The sequence below is a fragment of the Schistocerca americana genome, chromosome 3 (assembly GCF_021461395.2).
Source record: "Schistocerca americana isolate TAMUIC-IGC-003095 chromosome 3, iqSchAmer2.1, whole genome shotgun sequence".
In the NCBI taxonomy this organism is placed as follows: Eukaryota; Metazoa; Arthropoda; class Insecta; order Orthoptera; family Acrididae; genus Schistocerca; species Schistocerca americana.
The window spans coordinates 778651602-778673917 of record NC_060121.1 but is presented as its reverse complement, the minus strand read 5'-3'; the positions used below and the strand labels follow the sequence as shown (position 1 = coordinate 778673917).

General features: G+C 37.2%; 1 protein-coding gene across 1 annotated transcript in view; it reads right to left on the bottom strand.

Moving 5' to 3' along the window:
* LOC124606397 (partitioning defective 3 homolog) overlaps positions 1–22316 on the bottom strand; it is a 290115-nt gene that overhangs the window by 59166 nt on the left and 208633 nt on the right. The window contains exons 14-21 of the mRNA XM_047138378.1: positions 18980–19162; positions 13633–13730; positions 13395–13546; positions 8139–8273; positions 3334–3462; positions 2847–2941; positions 2506–2601; positions 1508–1599 (exon numbers count right to left, since the gene is read on the bottom strand). Of these exons, the coding sequence (XP_046994334.1) occupies positions 1508–1599; positions 2506–2601; positions 2847–2941; positions 3334–3462; positions 8139–8273; positions 13395–13546; positions 13633–13730; positions 18980–19162 (980 nt within the window). The remainder of the gene's footprint in view (positions 1–1507; positions 1600–2505; positions 2602–2846; positions 2942–3333; positions 3463–8138; positions 8274–13394; positions 13547–13632; positions 13731–18979; positions 19163–22316) is intronic.

The following is a 22316-nucleotide window of genomic DNA, read 5'->3' as shown; positions in this document are numbered from 1 at the left end:
CCTTCTCATATCACAACATTGCACTCCAAAGAGTGGGCAGAGCCTTTGGCACGAGTGGAAGATATTGCAGTGTGTGCCTCTGACCAGGAACAATCTTCACCTACATCAGCTATTTTGTCAAGAGTCAGCAGGCAGATTAATTGCAAATTCCCCTCACATACCAGGGGCACCCAGTTTTTTTTAAAAAAAAAAGGAGGTGGGGCTGATTTGGTGACACCACAATACACTTTGGCATGAAAAGTGAGTGAAACTATTATGGACCATACAAAGCACCTTTGTTGTTGCCAAAATAGGTACTTTTATGATTTTCAGTTGTGTTTTCTGTTCTTTGTTGACCCTATGCTTGCATAATAAAGTAACTGTTCAATAGTGAACAATATTTATTGTGAATGAGATAATAAGTTTGACTTCACAAAGAGTCAGTCAAGAACGCTTTTTGCTATTTAATATTACAACCTAAAATACAGCACATTTATGGAATAAAATACTCAATAACAGGTTATTTTAGAGTATTAGAACCAAAAATGTTAATTTGCTACAAATGCTGCTCCACCCTCCACTGTATGTTGCGATCTCTCTCTCTCTCTCTCTCTCTCTCTCTCTCTCTCTCTTCCCGGTTTTCTCTATGTACAACATTATTAGTTTCTTCATTTATTTCAAAGAACTCCATGAATCCTAACCACTCTTCCTGTAATGCTTCCCTACATCATCACACCACTCAAACTTTTGAAATATTCCGCTCTCCAAACTTTCTACTATTCTGAAACGGAGATTATTAGGTTACACAGCAAATATATATACAAATCACGGACAATATTTTGGAAACACAAAGTTTCTGTATTAACTTAATGTATTTTTCAACATCTCAAATAATCATTTCCACCAATTCTGTGAGCCTAAGTTGTAGCTTTTATTTTTTAGCATCATAGAAACATTTTGCATTTTCTCTCTTTATCATTTTATCAACACCTCTTCACAGGGGGGTTGCATGTGCACTGTGTGTGTGTGTGGGGGGGGGGGGGGGGGGGGGGGCAATTTCACATCCATTGTGCTCACATTTTGAAATAATTTCTAATTTCATTTGTCTGTTTTATGGAGAACAATTCTTGGCACTTCTGAGTGGTGTTTAGTAAATTTCATTAGTCTCCACAATTTCATTAGCAATTATTAATGGTATTTCCTCACAGAAATAATTTCTTTGCTTTTAAAATTCATTCCATTTCACCACAGTTACCCTATTCAGTACAGTTTAATGAAAAACAGAAGTTAATGATGAAGAACTTCAGCTATTATTACCCCATTTCACCTGACCCCATGTCACAAGTACTGGTCATTACATGTGTGTCATCTTTAAAGCTCTTGCACAGATAAAGCCTGAGTTATTAATACATTTCATCATATGCAAAACTCTAAAAATGAAAAACAGATTTGTTTAGTAATATTACCTCTCATATTAACAAGAAAACCTCACCCTTTGAACAATTTCTTGAAAATAGTGTTTACTCACCTCTTGCACCATAGTTTGCAGGGATTCAAGACTTGACGACTTTTTCATACCTAAAGATGGACCAAACTCTTTTCTACCTTGTATGTCCGATCCTGTAAAGTTAAATTTTATAAAAAGATAGTGAGTTTCTGACTTAAACACGATAATATAATGACAGTTATTTGAGTTAACAATAAATACATACTTGTAAAAAGTCAGGATTCCCATCAAATTGAGGGTTCAGAAGCACAGAAATATTATATCTGTACTGAAGTAATATGATGTGTAGTGGATCAAAAGGGAAGTAAATAAATATAACTTGTAATATGTAGAACATTACTAATAAGGAAAGGAGGAGGAAGTGAACTAAGATGATCAAAATCATGACCTTTAAATAATCTAGCTTTACATAACTTTTACAATTGTATTTTTAATCTATTATTCTCATTTACTCTTTTCTCCTTTAACTTCAATTTTTTATGCCCAGACTTTTTTTGGACGGTCTTCCTTTTTATCTTCCTGTTCTTTTACCTTTTAAAATGGAAAATTATAAAGCCATAAACTTCAATAAATCCTGATGTTGCTTTCTGCTAAATTTCTAAATTTTCCCAGTGAGCACAGTGTTTTCATTTGTACATCCTGGATTTACTGGACCATGTTTACTGATGTTGTAATACAATTAACAAGTTAGTTCATGCAACAGCTTCACACGAATTACCTATCATGCTGTGACAATGTAACATGTATGGCTCAAATAGGCTATACAGGTCATGCAAAGAAAAGAATTTTTTACTTGGCCAACAAGTTTGGTATTCTGTTCCAACGACTCCATTTTCAGTGTTTTAAAAACATGCAATCGCAATCTCTCTCTCTCTCTCTCTCTCTCTCTCTCTCTCTCTCTCTCTCTCTCTCTCTCTCTCTCTCTCTGCACAAGCACATGCATGCACACACATTCAGTGAACTGTTGCATAAACTCTAAGGGAAAATAAGAAATTATAGTAATGTGCTGAGCTACGTACTTTCAGAGTCAGCCTGAGAACGAGTTAAGCTAATTACAGACTCAATTGAGTTTGCCCGCAGCAAGTTGGGACCGTTTACTTCTCGATTCTGTTTGGCTAGAAAATAACAACATTAATGAATGAAAGACCACCACAAAGATTAAGTTCAATAGCACATATAATTTTTATAAATGTAAAAAGGTATTAATTCATTCAAAAACAAAAACAACAGAAGAAGGTAAAGAAGATATCAGTAATGTTAATTAGAAGGACATTACACACACATCCAAAATGTCACCCAGTAATAGCAAGAAACTTAAGAAAAAACATTTACTAAACAAAAAAATAATATGTATCAGTACCTTCTGCACCATGTTTTAAATCTCTGTCAGTCTTTTTTAGGTCATTCATGTTCTGCTGCTGTTGTTGCATCTGCCGTTGTCGCTCTCTCTCTTCCCTAATTGAGAAAATAAATTATTATTTTTATGGTAATTTATAGTGGGAAGATGAAATCCATCTCCATTTATTGTATATTGTAGAAATAAGTAACTGACATTCAAAATTTAGTGTGTTTTCCTTCATTAGTCTCCATAAGTCTAAATGAAGATGCATGAGTTTTGAGATTCTCAATGGTGTTTTTTGCAGATATTATATTGGAAATATTTATTTTTCAGATTCAATGTTGTTAATATGTTTGTCATAATTGTACCTGAAAATGCAAGTTTTAAAACTAGTGTATTTATTAACTTTAGCCGAGTACTTAAAAATAAAATAAGTTAGTTTTCTTCAGATTCATTTTTGCTGAATGTGTCTTCTGCTGTTGGAATGTGATATGTAGGATTCATTTACCTCAATTTCTTATTGCGTTGGTAGGTATCAGTGTGCTTGGCATCTAATGTTGCATGCCTCTTCTCAGACATGCTCTGTCGACCAAAAGCATCTCTTGAAAATCCAGCTGCTGCTTCCTCTAATGATAATCTGAAATAAAAATGGGGAGTGAAATAAAAATCCAGTACACTTTTTCATTGTGTTGTAGTTTAAAGAATCAGCAATTAGTTATAAAACCATGAGAACATTATAATTATGATGCTGCCTCTCAATAACCTAATTTCCAAACCCACATTTCTCTAACTGGAACAAGAAAAAATCAACACAAGAATTACTACACTGGTACCCCAGTCACACTATTTGTTGCAGTCATCAATCCAAGGTAGAGAAAGCAAAATATCATGCACTACCCAGAAGGATAAAATTCCTAGTTAAATGATGGTTTTCAGGTACAAACAGATCAAATACCCAAACAGGAAGCTGTGAACAATGTATTGTTTACATTTAGATTACTGGTGAACTAAATACATTGACTCAATACCAAATAACAAGAGACAAAATTCTTCTAAAAAAAAAAAAAAACAACAACATGGTAACATTTGACATGCTTAGACAACCTTGATTTATCATCCTTTACAGTAAAGAGGAAAATATGGATAAAGACAAATATACAAGTTTTTTGAGTGAAAATCTGAAGTCAGCCAATATCCCAGTATAAAAATAGAATAATCATCAACTACTTAGCCAATATATTTATATCAAAGAAAGTAATCAGTCTTTGACAATATAATATAATTGAATGGTTAAAAATCCTACTCACCAACTGGTGGAACAAGAACACAAATGTAAAAAGTTTTTACTTATGCAAGCTTTTTGAGCCAGTGGCTCCTCCTTCCACCAGAAGGGTTGAAGGGGAAGGAAGAGGGGTGAACAAAAAGGACTGGAGAGATTTAGGAAAAGGGGAGGGGTTCAGGAAAGTCACCTAGAAGCCCAGATCTTGGGAGACTTATGGAATAGGATGAGAAGGAAAGACTGATTGTTGGGGACTGGACCAGATGAGATTTGAAAACCTGAGAGCTCAAAGGTAGAAAACAGGGTAACATGCAAGACAGATTACTGCTAAAGCATTGTGCTCTGCACTCCCTAAAAGCTGATGACTAACATTGTCCTCCCAGCAGATGAAGTATCTAGCACTGTGGCACTTGACCGGCAGGAGTTAGTGAAGGTCTATGCTACCTGTCTGATACCTCTACATACAGCATGTGCCATCAAGATCTCACCATGTGATTCAAACTGACCTACACTCCCACCTTAAGACATCAGGTCCCACATGAGGACTAACACCTCAATCCATAGAACTTCTTACCCCACCCAAACCTTCTTCCTAAGATCAACAAACCCAATCATCCTGGCTGTCCTACAGTTGCCGGCTTCAAAGCACCCACCGAATGTATATCTGCCTTAGTTGATCAGCACCTGCAACCCACAGTACAAAGACTTCCCTCCTATATTAAAGACACCAACCATTTCCTAGATTATCTGAAATCCGCACCTGTCCCATTCCCACCAGACAACTTGCTTGTTACCACTGATGCTCCCTCCCTCTATGCCAAGATCCCCCACATACACGCTCTGTCTGCTGCTGCTGATAATTTCCTCATTCAGTGCCCACCTGTTTCCAAACCAATGATGTCTTTCCTGCTCACCTTAATCAACTTTATACTGACAAACAACTACTTCACCCTTGAGGGGCAGACATACAAACAAATCAGGGTTATGGCCATGGGAACCAGGATGGTTCCTTCTTATGCCAGCCTTTTCATGGGTCACTTGGAGAGGGCTTTCCTAGGATCCATAAGTCTTCAGCCCCTGGTCTGGTTTAGATCCATTGATGACATCTTTTCCAAATGGGCTCATGGCGAGGCTGACCTCTTAAAATTCCTGTAATCTAAATACCTTCTCCCAGTTTCATATGATCCTATACCAAATCCCATGCTACTTTCCTTGAAATACATTTCATCCTGACTAAAGCCCAGCTACACATTGCTGTCCACATTAAACCTACTAACAAACAACAGTGGTTACATTTTGACAGCCATTATCCTTTCCATGGCAAATGTTGCCTTCCATACAGCCTTGGCATTAAAGGCAAACATATTTGTTCAGATGCAGACACTCTACAGCAATACACAACCATTCCCACCTCAGCCTTCACTGGATGTAATTACCACACCAGCCTAGTTCAAAAGCGGATATCCTGAGCCATCACATCCAGTCTTGGTACTGCTGATCCTTCCAAAAAGCAACTTCGGAGAACACCACTTGTGACTCAGTATTATCCTGGTCTGGAATATGTTAATCAGCTACTATGATAAGGCCATGAATTCCTAAAATCACCCCACAAAATGAGAACCATTCTGTCAGATTTTGCCCGCCGCACCTAGAACAGCTTCTTGTCACCCTCCCAACCTCCGCAATATCGTTGTCAGACCCTATGCTCCTTCTGCATCCATCTCCCTACCCTGTGGCTCCTACCCCTGTGACTATCCCCACTGCAAGACTTACCCTTTGCAACCTCCTACCATCACATATACTAGCCCTGTAAGTGACAAAACATATACTATCAATGGGAGAGTGGCCTGTGAAATGACACGTCATATACCTGCTGTTACATAAACAATGTTCGGCCTTTTACATATGCATGACAACCACCAGGTTATCAGTTAGGATGAATGGGCACAGGCAGAGGGTGTATACTAACAACACACAATATCCTGTTACAGAGCATGCTCTACAACAAGACAGTTGTGACCTCAGGCCTGATTCAGCACATGCGCTACCTGAATTCTTCCTCTTCTTTCTCAGAACTCTGCAGGTGGGAACTAGTGCTGCAACATGTCCTTGGTTCTTGCCACCCACCTGACCTTAATTTACATTAATTTCTTCCACCTCAGCATTGCTTCACAGTAACTACTCCTTTTTTCACTCCATTTTAGTTTTTTACATCTTTCGTTTCCTGACCTGTCCATTTTTTATAGTTCCCCTTCCATATCTGTTACATACAATGTACTTGGCTTTTCACTTTCATTAACTCATGCACAATGTTTTAGCAACAATCTCTGTCTTGCATATTATTCTATCTTTCACCTTTAAGCTCTCAGGTTTTCAAATCTCTTCGGGTGCAATCCACTACATCAGCCTCATCCCACTGTCTCCTGTGACCCACGGTTCTTGCTGACTTTTCCAAACTCTGCCCCTTATCCTAAACCTCTCCAGTCCGTTTCTTTCACCCCTCTTCCTTCCCCTTTAGTCCTTCTGCTGGAAATAGGAGCCACTGGTCCAAAAGCTTGTGTAAGTGGAATCTTTTTTCTATGTGTGTGTTCTCATGCTGCCACTTGGTGAGTAGATTTTCTTTATCTGTCCAGTTACTTTATATTAGGAGACATGTCTGATAGTCTTCCATACCAGAATGTTCACCATCTTCTGGTTATTTTAGATAAGGCGTCAAAGAATAACAGAAATGAGTAAAATGTTACAGGTCTTTTTTTCTTTATTCAACTATAAGGTTGTTTTCACATAATATGGACCTTGCACCATCATGACCCTATGCTCCAGAGTTTCAACAAATTGAAAATTGCTTTTCTTCCAAGCTAATGCACATAAAAGTCGGAGAAGAATATGATCCAGCTAGAAATGTTTGATGCAGTCTCTTAATCCAAATGTAGTTTTTCTTGTGCTCTGTTTAAACTAATTTACATGTTCCATTGAATATGGTGTTATTCGAATTGTCCTATTTATTTTGTTACACAGGTTATAGACTCTTGTGAGACTGAAAGATACATTCCCTTTTCCACTTTTAGTGAGGAAAGCAGAGTGGAAGTTGCCACAGATTACTATATCAGATTTAAATTCAGATATTTTGTTCAAGAACAGCTGAAGTCTATTCACAAACAGCTTAAAATTATCCACATGGAATATACACAACAAACAAGTTTAAAATTATCTTCTTCAATTACCATGAATACTGTCAGAACATTCCTTACTTCTACTCCTTTGTAACTAGAGCTAAAGCACAGCAGACAAAGTTGATCAAAAGAGAAACATTATAATGTTGAAACATCCTGGATTTGCATACTACACTTTAGAGTGAAAGATTCATTCCAGACCATTGCATTGTTTATTTTTGGGGCTATCTAAAGGTAATAAATTTGGTGAAGTTGGTATCAGATGCACATTAGCATACTGGAAGCAAGACTATTATAACGGAGATTTAAAAAATACTTAAATTTTACTGCACCTCATGCTAACTGTAATTAATATAAAAAGAAGAGGTGAACATCATTAGAGTTTTCTCCAAATCCAGTCACTTGAACCACCACTTAGGAGGCTGACATGTTTTCAACAACAATTGGAATTTAAGTAGTTTTATTCATACAGCCAGCCATGGTATCAATCGGTTTACTGTATCAGAGAGAGATTTACTCACTAACAGGTCATGAGAGAGCCAACAACCTGAACCTTTGTCTTTTTGATGCACTATGTTTCACTACCTTTCTTACACCCTACAAAATTTTTATGTAACTGAAGCAGTGCCTCACTAATTTTCTACACACAATTTTATTTTCATCTGTTTTGAACATAGCAGCTTTTGTTTGATTTTATTCTCCCTAGCATCTTATCCAGTGCTACGGAATTGGTGCTTTACATGATACTATGAGAACTGGCAATGTATGTATCTAATACCATTGTGGTCATCTTTGAGAAAGACAGTCCCTCACTATTCCTTAGCCATCTCAGAATAAGTATTTTAGAAGTATATTACTTACTGGCTTGAGTATGTGGCATTAACCCCTGGAACTTCACTGCCATGTTCAGCAGATTGTTTTCCTTTGCTGTCAGGCCTCCGTTCGATGTCCTTAGTCTCTTCTGACTTATGGCTGCCATTTGATGTCTTTTCTAACCTATTTTGAAGTATATCTCACAATGAATTTGTAAATAAGGAAATATTAATTCTAGAATAACAAAGAAAAAATACAAACTAATAGTAATTGAGCTTAAAAAGCTAGGTCTTAAGAACAGTTGCTGGCACAAGGGGCACTGGAGTGATATTGAAGCAGCTCTCCCAGTCAGCCATTTGGCATGTACTTTTGTTCAATTCAACACCTTTTATCAGCACCTACTTCTTCCCAAGGCAGAGAGAAAATAAGAAATTCTGCAAAATCTTATTTTTCAGTAGGAGAATCTCTTATTCAGGGGATGATAAACTGACACCAAAAGTAGATGAATATCAAAGAGCAAAGGCAGAAAAAGTAGAAAGCAAAGAGAAAGATCCTTACAGCTACCCTCAAGTTCTATAGACCAGAAATGAATGGACACACAAAATAAAGTAAATCACATCACTTTTATTTTGTAGAATGAATACTTAATTAAAATGAATAGATTGATATCAATAAAGACATCATGATATGGAATTATATCAGGGCAAACCATTTATAAATGCTGAACCTGCAATGTAATGTTGATGTTATGACAAATGAAAATTTTTGCCAGACAGGGACTTAAAACTGGATTTCTTGCTTCTTGCAAGTCATTATCACCTGCAACCATCAGGCCATCTAAGTATCCCTCAAGTTATGCCTAACTTTTATTGTCCCTGATGTTTCCTCCTATAATTTTGGAATACTGCAACCAAAGGCTCCCCCACATGGTGAGCAGGAATAGCACCACTGGTAGAACGAATATGTACAACATCTTCCACCTCAACATTTGCTACATCATTACCTCCATCCACATCAAATCTATGCCACCAACAATCCCTTCACTTTGACAGCTGCTACCTATTCTACACCAAGAAGTCCCTTTCATACAGCTTAGCCACCTGTGGTCATGGCATTTGTGGTGACAAATATTCCCACTCCAAACATACCAAGGTCTTCACCAACTGAAATTACTCTCCCCCACTTTGTCCAGAAACAAATCTTGGAATCTCTTTCTCTGCTGGGGTTTTGACCGTCTCTCATTGTGGCCTGAAATGAGAAATATTTCCCCACACTCCTCCACAATCATATTACACCATCAACCCAACCCACAAAATATCCTCCTCCAACCCTATTCCACCCCTGCTCCCAACCCCTTGCCTAATGGCTCATATCTCTGGAATAAACCTAGATGCAAGACCTGCCACTTACAGCCTCCCACTAACATCTACTCCAGTCCTATCACAGGCACACCTCCCTTCGCCATCTGGATTCTTCCTATAACACCAGCTTTTTTGAACTGTGCAATTTAGAATTCTCCCTGCAGTGTAATACTAGAGGGCATATCATTTATATAAATAAGGAACAGGAGTGGCCCCAACACTGATACACAAAAATTTTTCTGCCATCTGAATAATACTTAACACTGCTTCTGAACACATTCTAAGCTGTTGTTGATCATGTGATTTTTGAGTTTGTGTAATCTATGAACTCTTTCTTATTCAGACTGTTCACTTGCTGAAAGCGGTATATGGTACACGTCACATAACACACATTTCTGCTTAACTTGTTATATTGTTTTTCCAGCTACATAATTCAGAGACTTTCTTCCTCAAGTGAAATCTCATCGCGTATGTCTGAATCTGCCCTTGGAGGCATTGCTCAATCATTGTTGATTTGTTGCTCATTCCAAGTATGCCTGTGTTCCAGGCAGTCTATGAGGACTTAAGAAATTGCTATCTGTTAACTCCACTGATGACTGGGATGAACATACTGGAAGGTATCTGAAACTGAACTATTTGCTGGAAGTGCGCCGAGAAGTTTTGCCAGGGCATCTCGCCAAAGACTTCACAATAAAAAGCAATGGAAAGCTTTTCTGCTAAAAAGTTATTTTTATGTTAACTGGCATGTTTATTGCCAGAATTACTACTGATCATCGCATTCATCTTTCACAACTTTACACATTGCACTTTTTATGTTCCTCCACATCATTAATTAAAACCACTGGAATATTATATCTTATAAGATATGCAGTTGATGCAGCAAGACATTGAAGTACACATTGTTTCACTGCATACTGAGCTGCTGCTGAAACAATCTGATATAAAAGAGCTTAAGCAGGACCAATTTTCACTTTATGGTACTGCCCTCACCTTCTTCTATTTTCTCTTAGATTCCAAGTACTGTTCAATTTTTTCTCTTTGGCAGAATCATACAGCTTTACAACAGAATCAATTGTGATGGTTTTAAATGGCAAATTACTGTCTTCAGTATTGTTTGGGAGCATAATGTGGTCAGAAATTGTTAAATAGTTTCCCAAATTCTTCAGAATAAGACCTGCATCAGGCATGAAATACAGTTTATAAAGACATCCTTGTGATTCATCTCAAATTTATCAGGTGTTGAATTCAGAAAAACCAGCTGCCATCCTGCACAACACTGCAGCATTGTTCACCGCAAAAAAGTTGATACATTTTGTCAGACCCTTAATTTTGTTAGGCTCTGGCTCCTAATTCTGTTAGGCTATTAATTAAATATAAAAGAAGTCTGCATGTTTCAGATACCACTATATATTAAAATAACTTGTAATTAGATCAATTCTCCCACTTACTCTCATGTACTTCTTGGCCACCTTGTAACACATGACATTCAGCTGACAATGGCAGTACTTAGTTGTTGGCAATCCAAACATATGTTGTCACTACTTTCTTTATTCAGGGTTTTAAGGTAAAAACCTAGCAGTGTCATCTATTGGTTCTTTGGTGTATTACACTGCCACTAAGGTAAACATCACAACTAAGGTGAACAGCCTAATAAAATTTGAAATTATGATATAATTTTTTCTGTGATCCAATTTTGATAGAAATAAAGTGTAGATGTTGCCTCAAGCTATGCTCAAGTTACCTCTGAAAATTCCATGAAAATTCATCTAGTAGTGTACAGACAGACATCAATTTTACAGTTTCATTGTCAGCATAAATTCGTGGAGGGAAATGAGTGCTGGAACTATAAAAACTATTTCAAGAAAGCAGGCTTTCAGGAGATTGAGTTGGTTGCTCCAGTGGAACGAGTTGGAATTACATGAATTAGTAGGCAATACTTCTGTCACTTTTGAGGACTTTGAGACTGTATGTGATAATGTGGCAACCACAGGAATGCTGAGAGAAGCATGGAAAATGGAAGTGAGATGGAAGACAAACCTGTGCCCTCATTTGAAAAATTGAGAAGGTTATGATGGTTCATTAAGTTGAGGACAGAATAATAGCTTAACTTTCTCATTTGTAGCATGAAATGGTTCTGATACTATACAGGAGAAATAGGAAGTAAAAATGATTGTCTGAATACTTCAAAAAAATCCTAGATATGTGATGTTCAAGTCTGCCAATTCATAGATTTTTGTGAAAATTTGACTAAAATTGCATTTTACAATTTAAACGTTCCAGTAATTTACAGCAGCTAATTCTTTATTAGCTTGAACCATTCACTGTGTTTTTTTGTAACATACCTTCAGTAAAATTTGACTCTAGTTTTATGACTATCGGTAAGAACTCTTCCTCTTTATAGTGTCTTCCTCTGTATAGCATTCAGAATTCATAGTCCCTTAAAATGTTATATAGAGGTACTTTAATTTTGTGCGAACTATGACATGATGTAAATGAATATTTTAAATTAAATTCCCAACAGCAAAAGGTAAACCCAAAAGGTACTCGGAGATAAGATAAGGTACCAATCAGATTACATGGCAGTGAAATGGTATACAGAAACCATATCAAATCTCTTCATTATGACCTAGATTTTGGCATTGACAATGATCACTTAGCAGTTTGACCAGTGCAATACTAGGTTAAAAAACTATAAATAACAATGGACTAAGACATATATAGAAAGACTGAAACGTGAAGACAAAGCTGAAGAATTTCGAGCTGAGACGTATGGTAAGCCAGAGAACTTTAAGCTGTGAGGGAATAATTGTAACAAAGGCAGATAAATCGCAAGGAGGAAAAGGGGAGGAGGTGTAACTCCAGTCATGAAAACCATTTGTGATACAGGAAATAGATTTATCAAAACTAATTTTTTACTGGAACAGAGAAATCACAAAGTAAATAACCATGACATGTAACATTTAAAACATCACCAGATGAGACACATTGAGGTGAAACAAGACCTATGAGAACCAGTACAAAGTGTATCAAAAATTAACCACATGATTCAGATGATGAACTTATGGTGAAATAAGTAAGAATAAAAAATGTCTAAAAATAAAATGACGACAGATTGGCAAAAAGAACATAATGAAGAATTGTGTGTTTTGGAACTACTGTTGAGTATACATCTTGGTAGCATCATCCAAATGATGCTGAATACCTATGAACAGTTCAGAATTAATCAGTCACTGGAAAAATCTAGAAAAATTATATGATAGAGATACCACAAATTGCTCAGACTATATAAATGATGAACATTAAGTGGATAACAAGTTCATGTGAAGACTATCAGCTAAGTTTAAATAATGCTTTAACCAAACTGAACAACAATGAAGTGACAGTAATAAACAATACAGTCCCTAAGTTATGACAGAATGTTGAAGGTACAAACTAAGAACAGTGGTGTTCAGATGTATTTAATGTAAGAAGTTTTAGGTGTATGCTGTGAGGTAAGGAAACAGCCAGTTCTGTGTCTGCATTGTTTTGAATGTCTTGTTTGTGGGTCTGTCTACTGTGAGCAAGTGCTTTTTAATTGGTGTAATGATATCTATCCTCTTAAGGTAAAGCTGTCACCAACCTGAGGCTAGCTTCAGCACCATAACGCTTTACTATGTGATGGTGGTGGTATGCCCTTGAATTCCTCTAACCTTCATATGGATTTATCCAGACAACTTAAAGTGTCAGCTATGAACTGCAGTGTGACTTGGAATTTCTTTACATATACAGAGCATCGTTAGAGATGGAAGGAACCATAAATGTTTCTTCAAACGATCATTTGTATTCCATCATTTTATCCCTACCTTTACATGCCAACTTTATTTTCTTATTGAATTTCTAAATATATCTGAAGACCACTTTTAGAACAAATAGAACTACTGCAGTATAGTTATAGAAAAGATACCTGTGGTTTTCTGCATCTGTCCTATGCTGAGGAACATATTCTTCTTCTATCATGACCATTTCTCCAGCAGGAGGGTTGACAGTTGGACTCACCAGTTTGTCAGCTGTGGTGCCACTGAGCAACATAGTTGTGTTCCAGGTCTCATTAGTTGCCTGCCAAGTGATAACAATAGTTCAAATTTATGGCATGAAGTGTGGAGAAAAGGAAAAAACTTCAGTTTCTATTTTAACTTACTTACCCTGTAATAACTTTCATTTCTAAGTGCATGAGGATTAGTTACTTGGCCAGTCAATCTATCAATCACAGGATGGCGTGTGCTCAGACCATCTATAGCACCTTTTAAAATGGAACATGATTAGCTCTGTTACTGTTGTTTAGTTTCATTGTTACATAATTCAGCTGATAAACAGAAAGCAACTACTTAATTTATTTTTGTATTCACACATTATGCAATGGAAATGCTTTACATATTAGATACAAGTCAAAACACTATTTTATACATTCATAAATGTGAACTTGACAGTATTATAAAAAGGATAGTTGCTGCACACCATGAAGATTACGTGATGAATTACAGACATGCGCAGTGAAAATACTGTTACATATAAGCTTTCGGACCAAGCCTTCTTCAGGAAACAGAAATGCACACACATTTACACAAGCAAGCACACTTCACGCACACGCACACGCACACACACACAAAACCACTACCTCCAGCCAGATTATAACAGAATTGTGTTGAACTGTTAAACAGGAGTAGCAATCTGGAGTGGGAATGACAGGTGTGTGTGTGGGGGAGGGGGCAGGGGAGGTGGTGCAATAGTAGGGTACACATGGCGGATGATGAATTGGTGCTGCTTGGTGGTGCATGCAGGGACAAGAGGTGGCAGGACAGGGCGAAGAGGTGCAGCACCAGGAAGTTGTGGGGAAGGAGAAGGGGGATTGGGGGAGGGTGAGGGGGGCGCAGAGGGGAAAGTAAAAGAGCAGAGAAGGGGAGAAGACTGGAGAATGTGTCAGCAAAGCAGTACACAAAGTGGGTGAGAGGATGCACATTACTAGGAGGTGACAGAACAGTGGGGCCAGAAACTGTTGAGTTGATGGTGTGGGGATAGTAGGTTACCACAGGTTGATGCCAGGAGAATTTGGGGAGTGGAGAATGTGTTCTAAGGACAGCTCTCATCTGCACAGTTCAGGAAAGCTGGTGGTGGAGGGGAGGATCCAGATGACCAGGATTGTGAAGCAGCCATTGAAATAGAGTATGTTATGTACAGCTGCATGTCGTGACACAGCATAGTCTACTTAGCTCTTGGCCACAGTTTGGCGGTGGCCATTCATTCTCATGTAGAGCTGGTTGGCAGTCATACTAGCATAAAAAGTTGAACAATGACTGTAGCAGAGCTGGTATAAAAATGGCTACTTCCACCGTGTGGCACAACTTGCAGCTGTACATGGCATGCTTGCTCTCAATGGTTGCTTCACAACCCACAGGCCATCTGGCTGCTTCTCTCCGCCAACAGCTTTTCTGAACTGCACAGATGGGAGTTATCCTTACAATGTTTTCTCCACTCCCAGAATCATCTCGATCTCAACCTAAGGTAATCTACTGTCCCCACACACTACAACCAACTGTTTCTGCCCCTCTGTTCTGTCACCATCTTACGATTCCTCTCCCCTACCCTCATTGTGGCTTACTCTCTGCCAGTGCATCCACTGGTATTTTCCCCCTCTCTGCTCCTATCCTTTCTGCTCTTCATTCCCCCCCCCCCCCTACTCCTCTTCTTCCGCTACAGTCTCCGGACCCTGCGCCAGTCAATCCTGTCTTGCCACCTCTACTTCCTGTATGCTCCATCGGGCAGTGCTGATTTCTCTTCCCTCTCCTCCCCCCCCCCCCCCCATAACCTGCTTTCCTCCCCCCTCCCCTGCTCAGGATTGCAACTCGATGCATCATTTTTACGGTGAGCAGCTATCGATCCTTCGCATAATATGATTGGTAAAACAACAGACAGACTACTTTTAAAAAAGAAGTTTTATTCTATTAGCATATATTTTGAAAAATTCTTCATAATGAGAACAAAAATGACAGGAAATGAGGAAAATGATGCTTTTTCTGAGAGAAGGGAAAGCTATATCAATTCTGGAATACAAGAAAAGTAAGGAACATTGAATTATTCAAAAGTAGTAGTAAAGAGAGAAATTTGAGAAAGCTATTAATACACAATCGATATTAAAATTGCAACACCACAAAGATGATGATGCAATATACATCATATCGGCATGAAGTGTACTACATGCTTGGGTACACGAGTTGCTTGTCCTCATATGCAATAGGGTAGACACTATGACACATACTATGTTAGATTGTCACCTACTGTTGTAATGCATAAATACTGTTCTGTACATACAGTGCATTGGGTTCTTTTTTATTTTGGAATCATGTAAACATGTAATATTTAAGTGTTAATACAAACAAATGTGCTTCCATTGTATAAATGGATGTTTCATTATGTTTACTTTTGAACTGTTACCTAATAATTGTATTGCATCACTCCTAATTCAGCTCCTTAAGCCTTCATGGACATGTTACACACCTGAACTGAAGCCATCACAGTATCGGGACTGTAAATTCCCAGACATGGGTTCCTATCCAAGATATTATGTACAGACTCCTCTCTACAAGTCCTAGAAGTTCGTAATGGGAATTTCTGAACAGCCTAAATATGGAAAGATTACGCAACATGTTTTTCATTAAAAAATGACATTTGAATACTGGTTATTCGTGAGATCACATTATGCTTCACGTAAAAAGAAGAGATATCTGTCAACATGTGTTGTCAACACAACTCACAATTAGACAGTGGCAGGATCATGACCTCTCAAGATTGTGCTTGATGTACTGCAATAGTGCTGCTCACATTAGTCAGAATCCTACAATTTTGAAAATCTGGAATTGATAGTTTTAGGAAGGGCTATATACCACTTTACACTGTATCACAGTGGCACCACATGACTTGTGCTGTGCAGGACAAACATATTGCTCACTTGATCATGCTGGATTGTAAAGCCACATCACATACCTACAGTCAGAAATTAGGTTAATCTAGCCATGGTTTGCACAGGGATTCGCATGTTACCATTTGCCACACATTGTGACTGATGAACAATGGCACAAAGTTGAAACAGCCCACTTCTCCCTCTGAAATTAGGAAAATAATAAACTTGCTTAAAAGCAAAAACTCACATGGAATTGATGGCATTTCCAGCAAAATACTAAAAGCTTGTTCTCAACAGATAAGTAAGATTCTCAGCCACCTGTGTAATAGCTCTCTGGAACAGGGCATTTTCCCTGATAGACTGAAATATGCTATTGTTATACCTTTGCATAAAAAGGGGGATAGATCTGATGTCAACAATTACCGTCCAATCTCCCTTCTAACAGCTTTATCCAAAATTTTTGAGAAAGTAATGTATTCAAGAGTAGCTTCACATATCTGTAAAAATGAAGTACTAACAAAATGTCAGTTTGGTTTCCAGAAAGGTTTTTCAACAGAAAATGCTTTCACCAGTCAAATTTTGAATGATCTGAATAACCGAACACCACCCATTGGGATTTTTTGTGATCTCTCAAAGGCTTTTGATTGTGTAAATCATGAAATTCTGCTAGACAAGCTCAAGTATTGTGGCACGAGTGGGACAGTGCACAAATGGTTTAATTCGTACCTAACTGGAAGAGTGCAGAAAGTTGAAATAAGTAGTTCTCGTAACATGCAAAGATCAGCACATTCCTCAAACTGGGGAACTATCAAGAATGGGGTTCCACAAGGGTCAGTCTTGGGTCCTTTGTTGTTCTTATTATATATTAATGACTTGCCATTCTATATTCATGAAGAGGCAAAGTTAGTTCTCTTTGCTGATGATACAAGTATAGTAATCACACCTGACAAACAAGAATTAACTGATGAAATTGTCAATACTGTCTTTCAGAAAATTACTAAGTGGTTCCTTGTAAACGGACTCTCACTGAATTTCGATAAGACACAGTACATACAGTTCCGTACACGGAATGGTATGACGCCATTAATAAATATAGACCTTAATCAGAAGCATATAGCTAAGGTAGAATATTCCAAATTTTTAGGTGTGTCCATTGATGAGAGATTAAATTGGAAGAAACACATTGATGATCTGCTGAAACGTTTTTTAGTTCAGCTACTTATGCAATAAGGGTCATTGCAAATTTTGGTGATAAACATCTTAGTAAATTAGCTTACTACGCCTATTTTCACTCATTGCTTTCATATGGCATCATATTTTGGGGGAATTCATCACTGAGGAATAAAGTATTTATTGCACAAAAGCGTGTAATCAGAATAATAGCTGGAGTCCACCCAAGATCATCCTGCAGACATTTATTTAAGGATCTAGGGATATTCACAGTAGCTTCTCAGTATATATACTCTCTTATGAAATTTGTTATTAACAACCAAACCCAATTCAAAAGTAATAGCAGTATGCATAACTACAATACTAGGAGAAAGGATGATCTTCACTATTCAAGATTAAATCTAACTTTGGCACAGAAAGGAGTGAATTATACTGGCACTAAAGTCTTTGGTCACTTACCAAACAGTATCAAAAGTCTGACAGATAACCAACAAGTATTTAAGAAGAAATTAAAAGAATTTCTGAATGACAACTCCTTCTACTCCATAGAGGAATTTTTAGATATAAATTAAGGAAAAAAAAAACCACAAAAAATAAAGTTGTTACATTAACTTAAGTATGTTGTTAAATTAACCTAATTATGTCATGTATTGGAAAATTCGACTCGTTCCACATCATACGAAATATCGTATTCATGATCCATGGACCTAGTATTAATCTAATGTAATCTAATCTAATCTAATCTAATAATGAGTTACTCTTACCAGCATCAGCTGTCCAAGCTCAGTTCCACTATGCCCGGCATGGTTATAACCATTATTGCTGCTGATGGTGATGGCTCTTTATACTACATTTTGCATCATATATAACCCAAAATTCACAGAGTGTGTGTGTGTGTGTGTGTGTGTGTGTGCGTGTGTGTGTGTGTGTCCTTCCCAGTGTTGCGAATTTTAATGATCAGCGGTGTAATAAATATAGTTGTAGGTAAAACCAAAAATGGCAATACAAGTGCTACAGAAGGGGAAAACTAAATTATTCAAAATAAAGTACATCAAAATAATAATAAAGAAATATTGGAAGAGGAGATGAGATAGTTATGCTTCAGCAGAACAGAGGGAGGGGGAAAATGGAAAGAGGTTTTATGAGTCTGTTATGCTTCTGTAAATTATTTTATGCCATTTCTCTGTGAAAGGCCAAAAGTACTAAACTATGAACTCAATATGTTGGTAAAAATCTACAGGGATCAATATCTGACTAGCATGTATTGTTTACTTGTCATTTTCATTACTATCATGTTTAGAATAGTGTGAATATTTTGTATTTAATTGTCAAGTAAAAACCTCATTCTCATCTGGACTGGAAAGCAAAGATCTATTTATTGTTGTATTGGCACAATTATAATAATATTCTCATCATGTACTTACCAAGTCGCCTTCCATTTGCACCAATGGCTGAAGATTTATTGCTTCTGTTCACAGAATCATGGGATTCATCTTTACTGGCATATGGCAGAAAGATGACAGTGTTGTTTTCAGAGTTCTCACTGACAGCTGAGGTATCTGGATTATAGCCCTCAACATCATTCTTTCCACCAAATGTCTCTGTACCTTTAGCAAAAACCATTATTTAAAAGATTCCACAGCTACCAAATACAGGTCAACATGTCATAAATACATTTATGGTATTCTTAGTTGTACCGATACATACATTCAGAAAAAATTTTTCAATAAAAGCTATGTGCTAACATCCCTGAAAAAATGATAAGTACACCAGACCTAAAACATCTGTATGTGAGTGGCTTGCATGCTGCACAGAAAGCCTGTTGGATTTACGATTTTAGAGGATAGACTGTTCCGAAAGTCAATGGTTCAGTTCCTCTCATGGATAGTTAATGTGAAGAAGATATAGGACTGAAATTTGGCTAAGGAATATGCTACTTTGGTTATGATAGTCACAAACATTTCAATTAACATAATGTGACAAGTTTATTACTTTCCTATGGCAATCTGAGGTAAGATTCTACAGCCACAAACAAGCTGGACAATGCATTTTTTTGGGGAATGAACTTTGACTGGTTTGATAATAGTGGCAGTTAACTGCAACCTTTCTGTCGAAAAGTAAGTGTTCATGTTTGTCTGACTGTTTACATTCGTACTTTTAACTATGGCCTCATGACTTTTTATGAGATAATTACTTACATATTTAAATGAGCACGAGTCCCAACAGAAACTACTTTCCCATAACATAAGTGGCATAGTGAGGCGGGAGGGGAAGCGAAGGGGATCTATCATGCCCCGGGCACCAATTCTTGCAGAGGGGCACCAAATGGCCTCCATGACAAAAGAGATTTTCCACAAAATATATTATTATTAGAGTAAATTCTACATATTATATTACTGTGTGTTCTGGAGGGGACGAGGGGTGGGGGGGGGGGGGGGGAGGGGGGAGCACCAATAGAGTGTAGTATCATACCCTGAGCATTGGTGGGGAGGGGGTGGAGGCAATAAACTCTCATGCCCCGGGCACCAGTAACATTCACTATGCCACTGCATACCATGAACTGTGTCAGACAATAATGCCATACCTATGTCATTTATATTTTGAATAATGCTGGCATATAAACATAAGGTAGCATCATTCAAGAACTAATTAGTATATTTGCACAGCACTTTACTATCCAACCCCCCCCCCCCCACCCACCCACACGCCATTCCTTCAATAATCTAAATGAGTTGTGTTTATTGTTGACAAGCGAACTAAGCAATGCTTTGCAATTGCAAAATATTTATCGGAATTGTATATATGTCCTAATCTTCTCCTCCTCTCTCTCCATCTCTTTGTATATCCCCTTCTCTCCCCCCTTTCTCTGTCCATCCCTCCCCTCCACCCCCCTCCTTATTGCTGTCTATCTCCTCCTTTCACCCCCCAGTTTTTCTCTATCTCCTCTCTGTTCACCGCCCTCCTCTGTGTCCATCTCCTTTTCCCTTCTCTCTGACCTTCAGCCTTGTTTGTTATTACAAACAAAACCTTGATTGGGAAATGAAGCCACTTAAAATGAATGTGTAAATTGGTTGGGCTCTTTAATATAAGGATACAGGAGAGACCTCCCCAGCTGCTGGAGCTGTGAGAATAGTAACTTCAGTGACAGTATTTCTCATAATTTTAGTAATGAGTAGGATTGCTAAGTTTTGGATGATTCTGTAGTACTATTCTAATTGTAAGTTGATAAGCCTTAAATATCTTGTCTTTATATAGTAGTACTTCAATTTAGATAACACATATATTTTAAAAAAAGTGTAACCTTTATCTGTCTGAAAGTTTATTGAAGTGTAGTGTAAAAATCTGAAGTAAATCAGTAGAGAGTTTTCTGAGGTTTTTGATAACAATGTATTATATAGTAGTATGGATTATGTACAATATGTTTTTGCCATTAGCTTAGCTTGTGTGTGCTCTGTCTGTACTATCAACAATTTACTGTAATCATCACATGTCTACCTGGTTTAATGTGTCATTAGCTGTGTGGTACTTACACCAAATGAAAATAAAAGAAAATAATCAAAAGTGGGTAGGCCTACAGTAAGTTCAGTGATCAGACAAATAGTTTCCTGTGTGCATGAAGGCAACAGTTCTGTGTTGTAGGTAAAAACAAAATTATGAACGGTACTCAAAATTTCAACAATCACATATAAAAAAATAAAGTTATATTATTAATATTTTGTTTGTTTACCTGTTGTTGGTATATTGTAACAGAGAAAAGTGGGACTGTCCTACTCTTTCTTAAACCATTCATGAAGTAAATGTTTTTCTTATTTGTGATCTATTTTTGTTAATAGTTTATATTCAATAGTTATATAAAATAGTTAAATTTCTTATACCTGCAATATTTTACTGAAGCTTATTATTCACAGCAAAATTTACTTATTACTAATTTCAATTGTATATTTAGTTCACATGGAAACATTATTTTAGAGAATATACATGAATTACTAAACCTGCAAACCATGTGCACATCAAAATTTAATACTGCTAAAAACTGTTTGTTTTAAGATTGACCTAGCTTATTCGATAGTCCTCATTTCTCTCTTTCAACCAAACATTTTACTTTTTTCTGAAAACTTGGCATTTCAAAAGATATTTGTGTTAAAATTTTTATATTTCAGAATGTTACAATCTTAAAATCTAATTAACTGGCCACAGTGGCCGACTGGTTCTAGGTGCTTCAGTCCAGAACCGCGCTGCTGCTACAGTCTTGGGTTCAAATCCTGCCTTGGGTAAGAGTGTGTGTGATGTCCTTAGGTTAGTTAGGTTTAAGTAGTTCTAAGTATAGGAGACTGATGACCACAGATGTTAAGTCCCATAGTGCGTAGAGCCATTTGAGCCATTTTTAAAAAAAATCTAATTCTTCTGAAATTCTTTGCCATAGTTTTGTAGCACCAATTTTTCTGTTTCCAAAAATGTGTACTTTCAGTAAAATAACATATTAGGTTTTAATTTTTCAAATTAAAAGATCCTAGGTTTTCAGAAATTCTTGCATGTTTTGGGGATCCTTTTGCACATTTAAACTTCCCTCCCATGAAATAATACATATTATTTTGTCATTTCCCAACTATACAACTGTTGGTTAAGCAAATTTACTTCATGCCCTATTGTTTGCGGCTCTTATTTTTTCTGCCTTTTATGTTAATATATAAAATGTAATAAGCTTGGAATATACTAGTTTGTAGTTTCTGTAATACAGGTATCTGTACCATAGTCTGATTA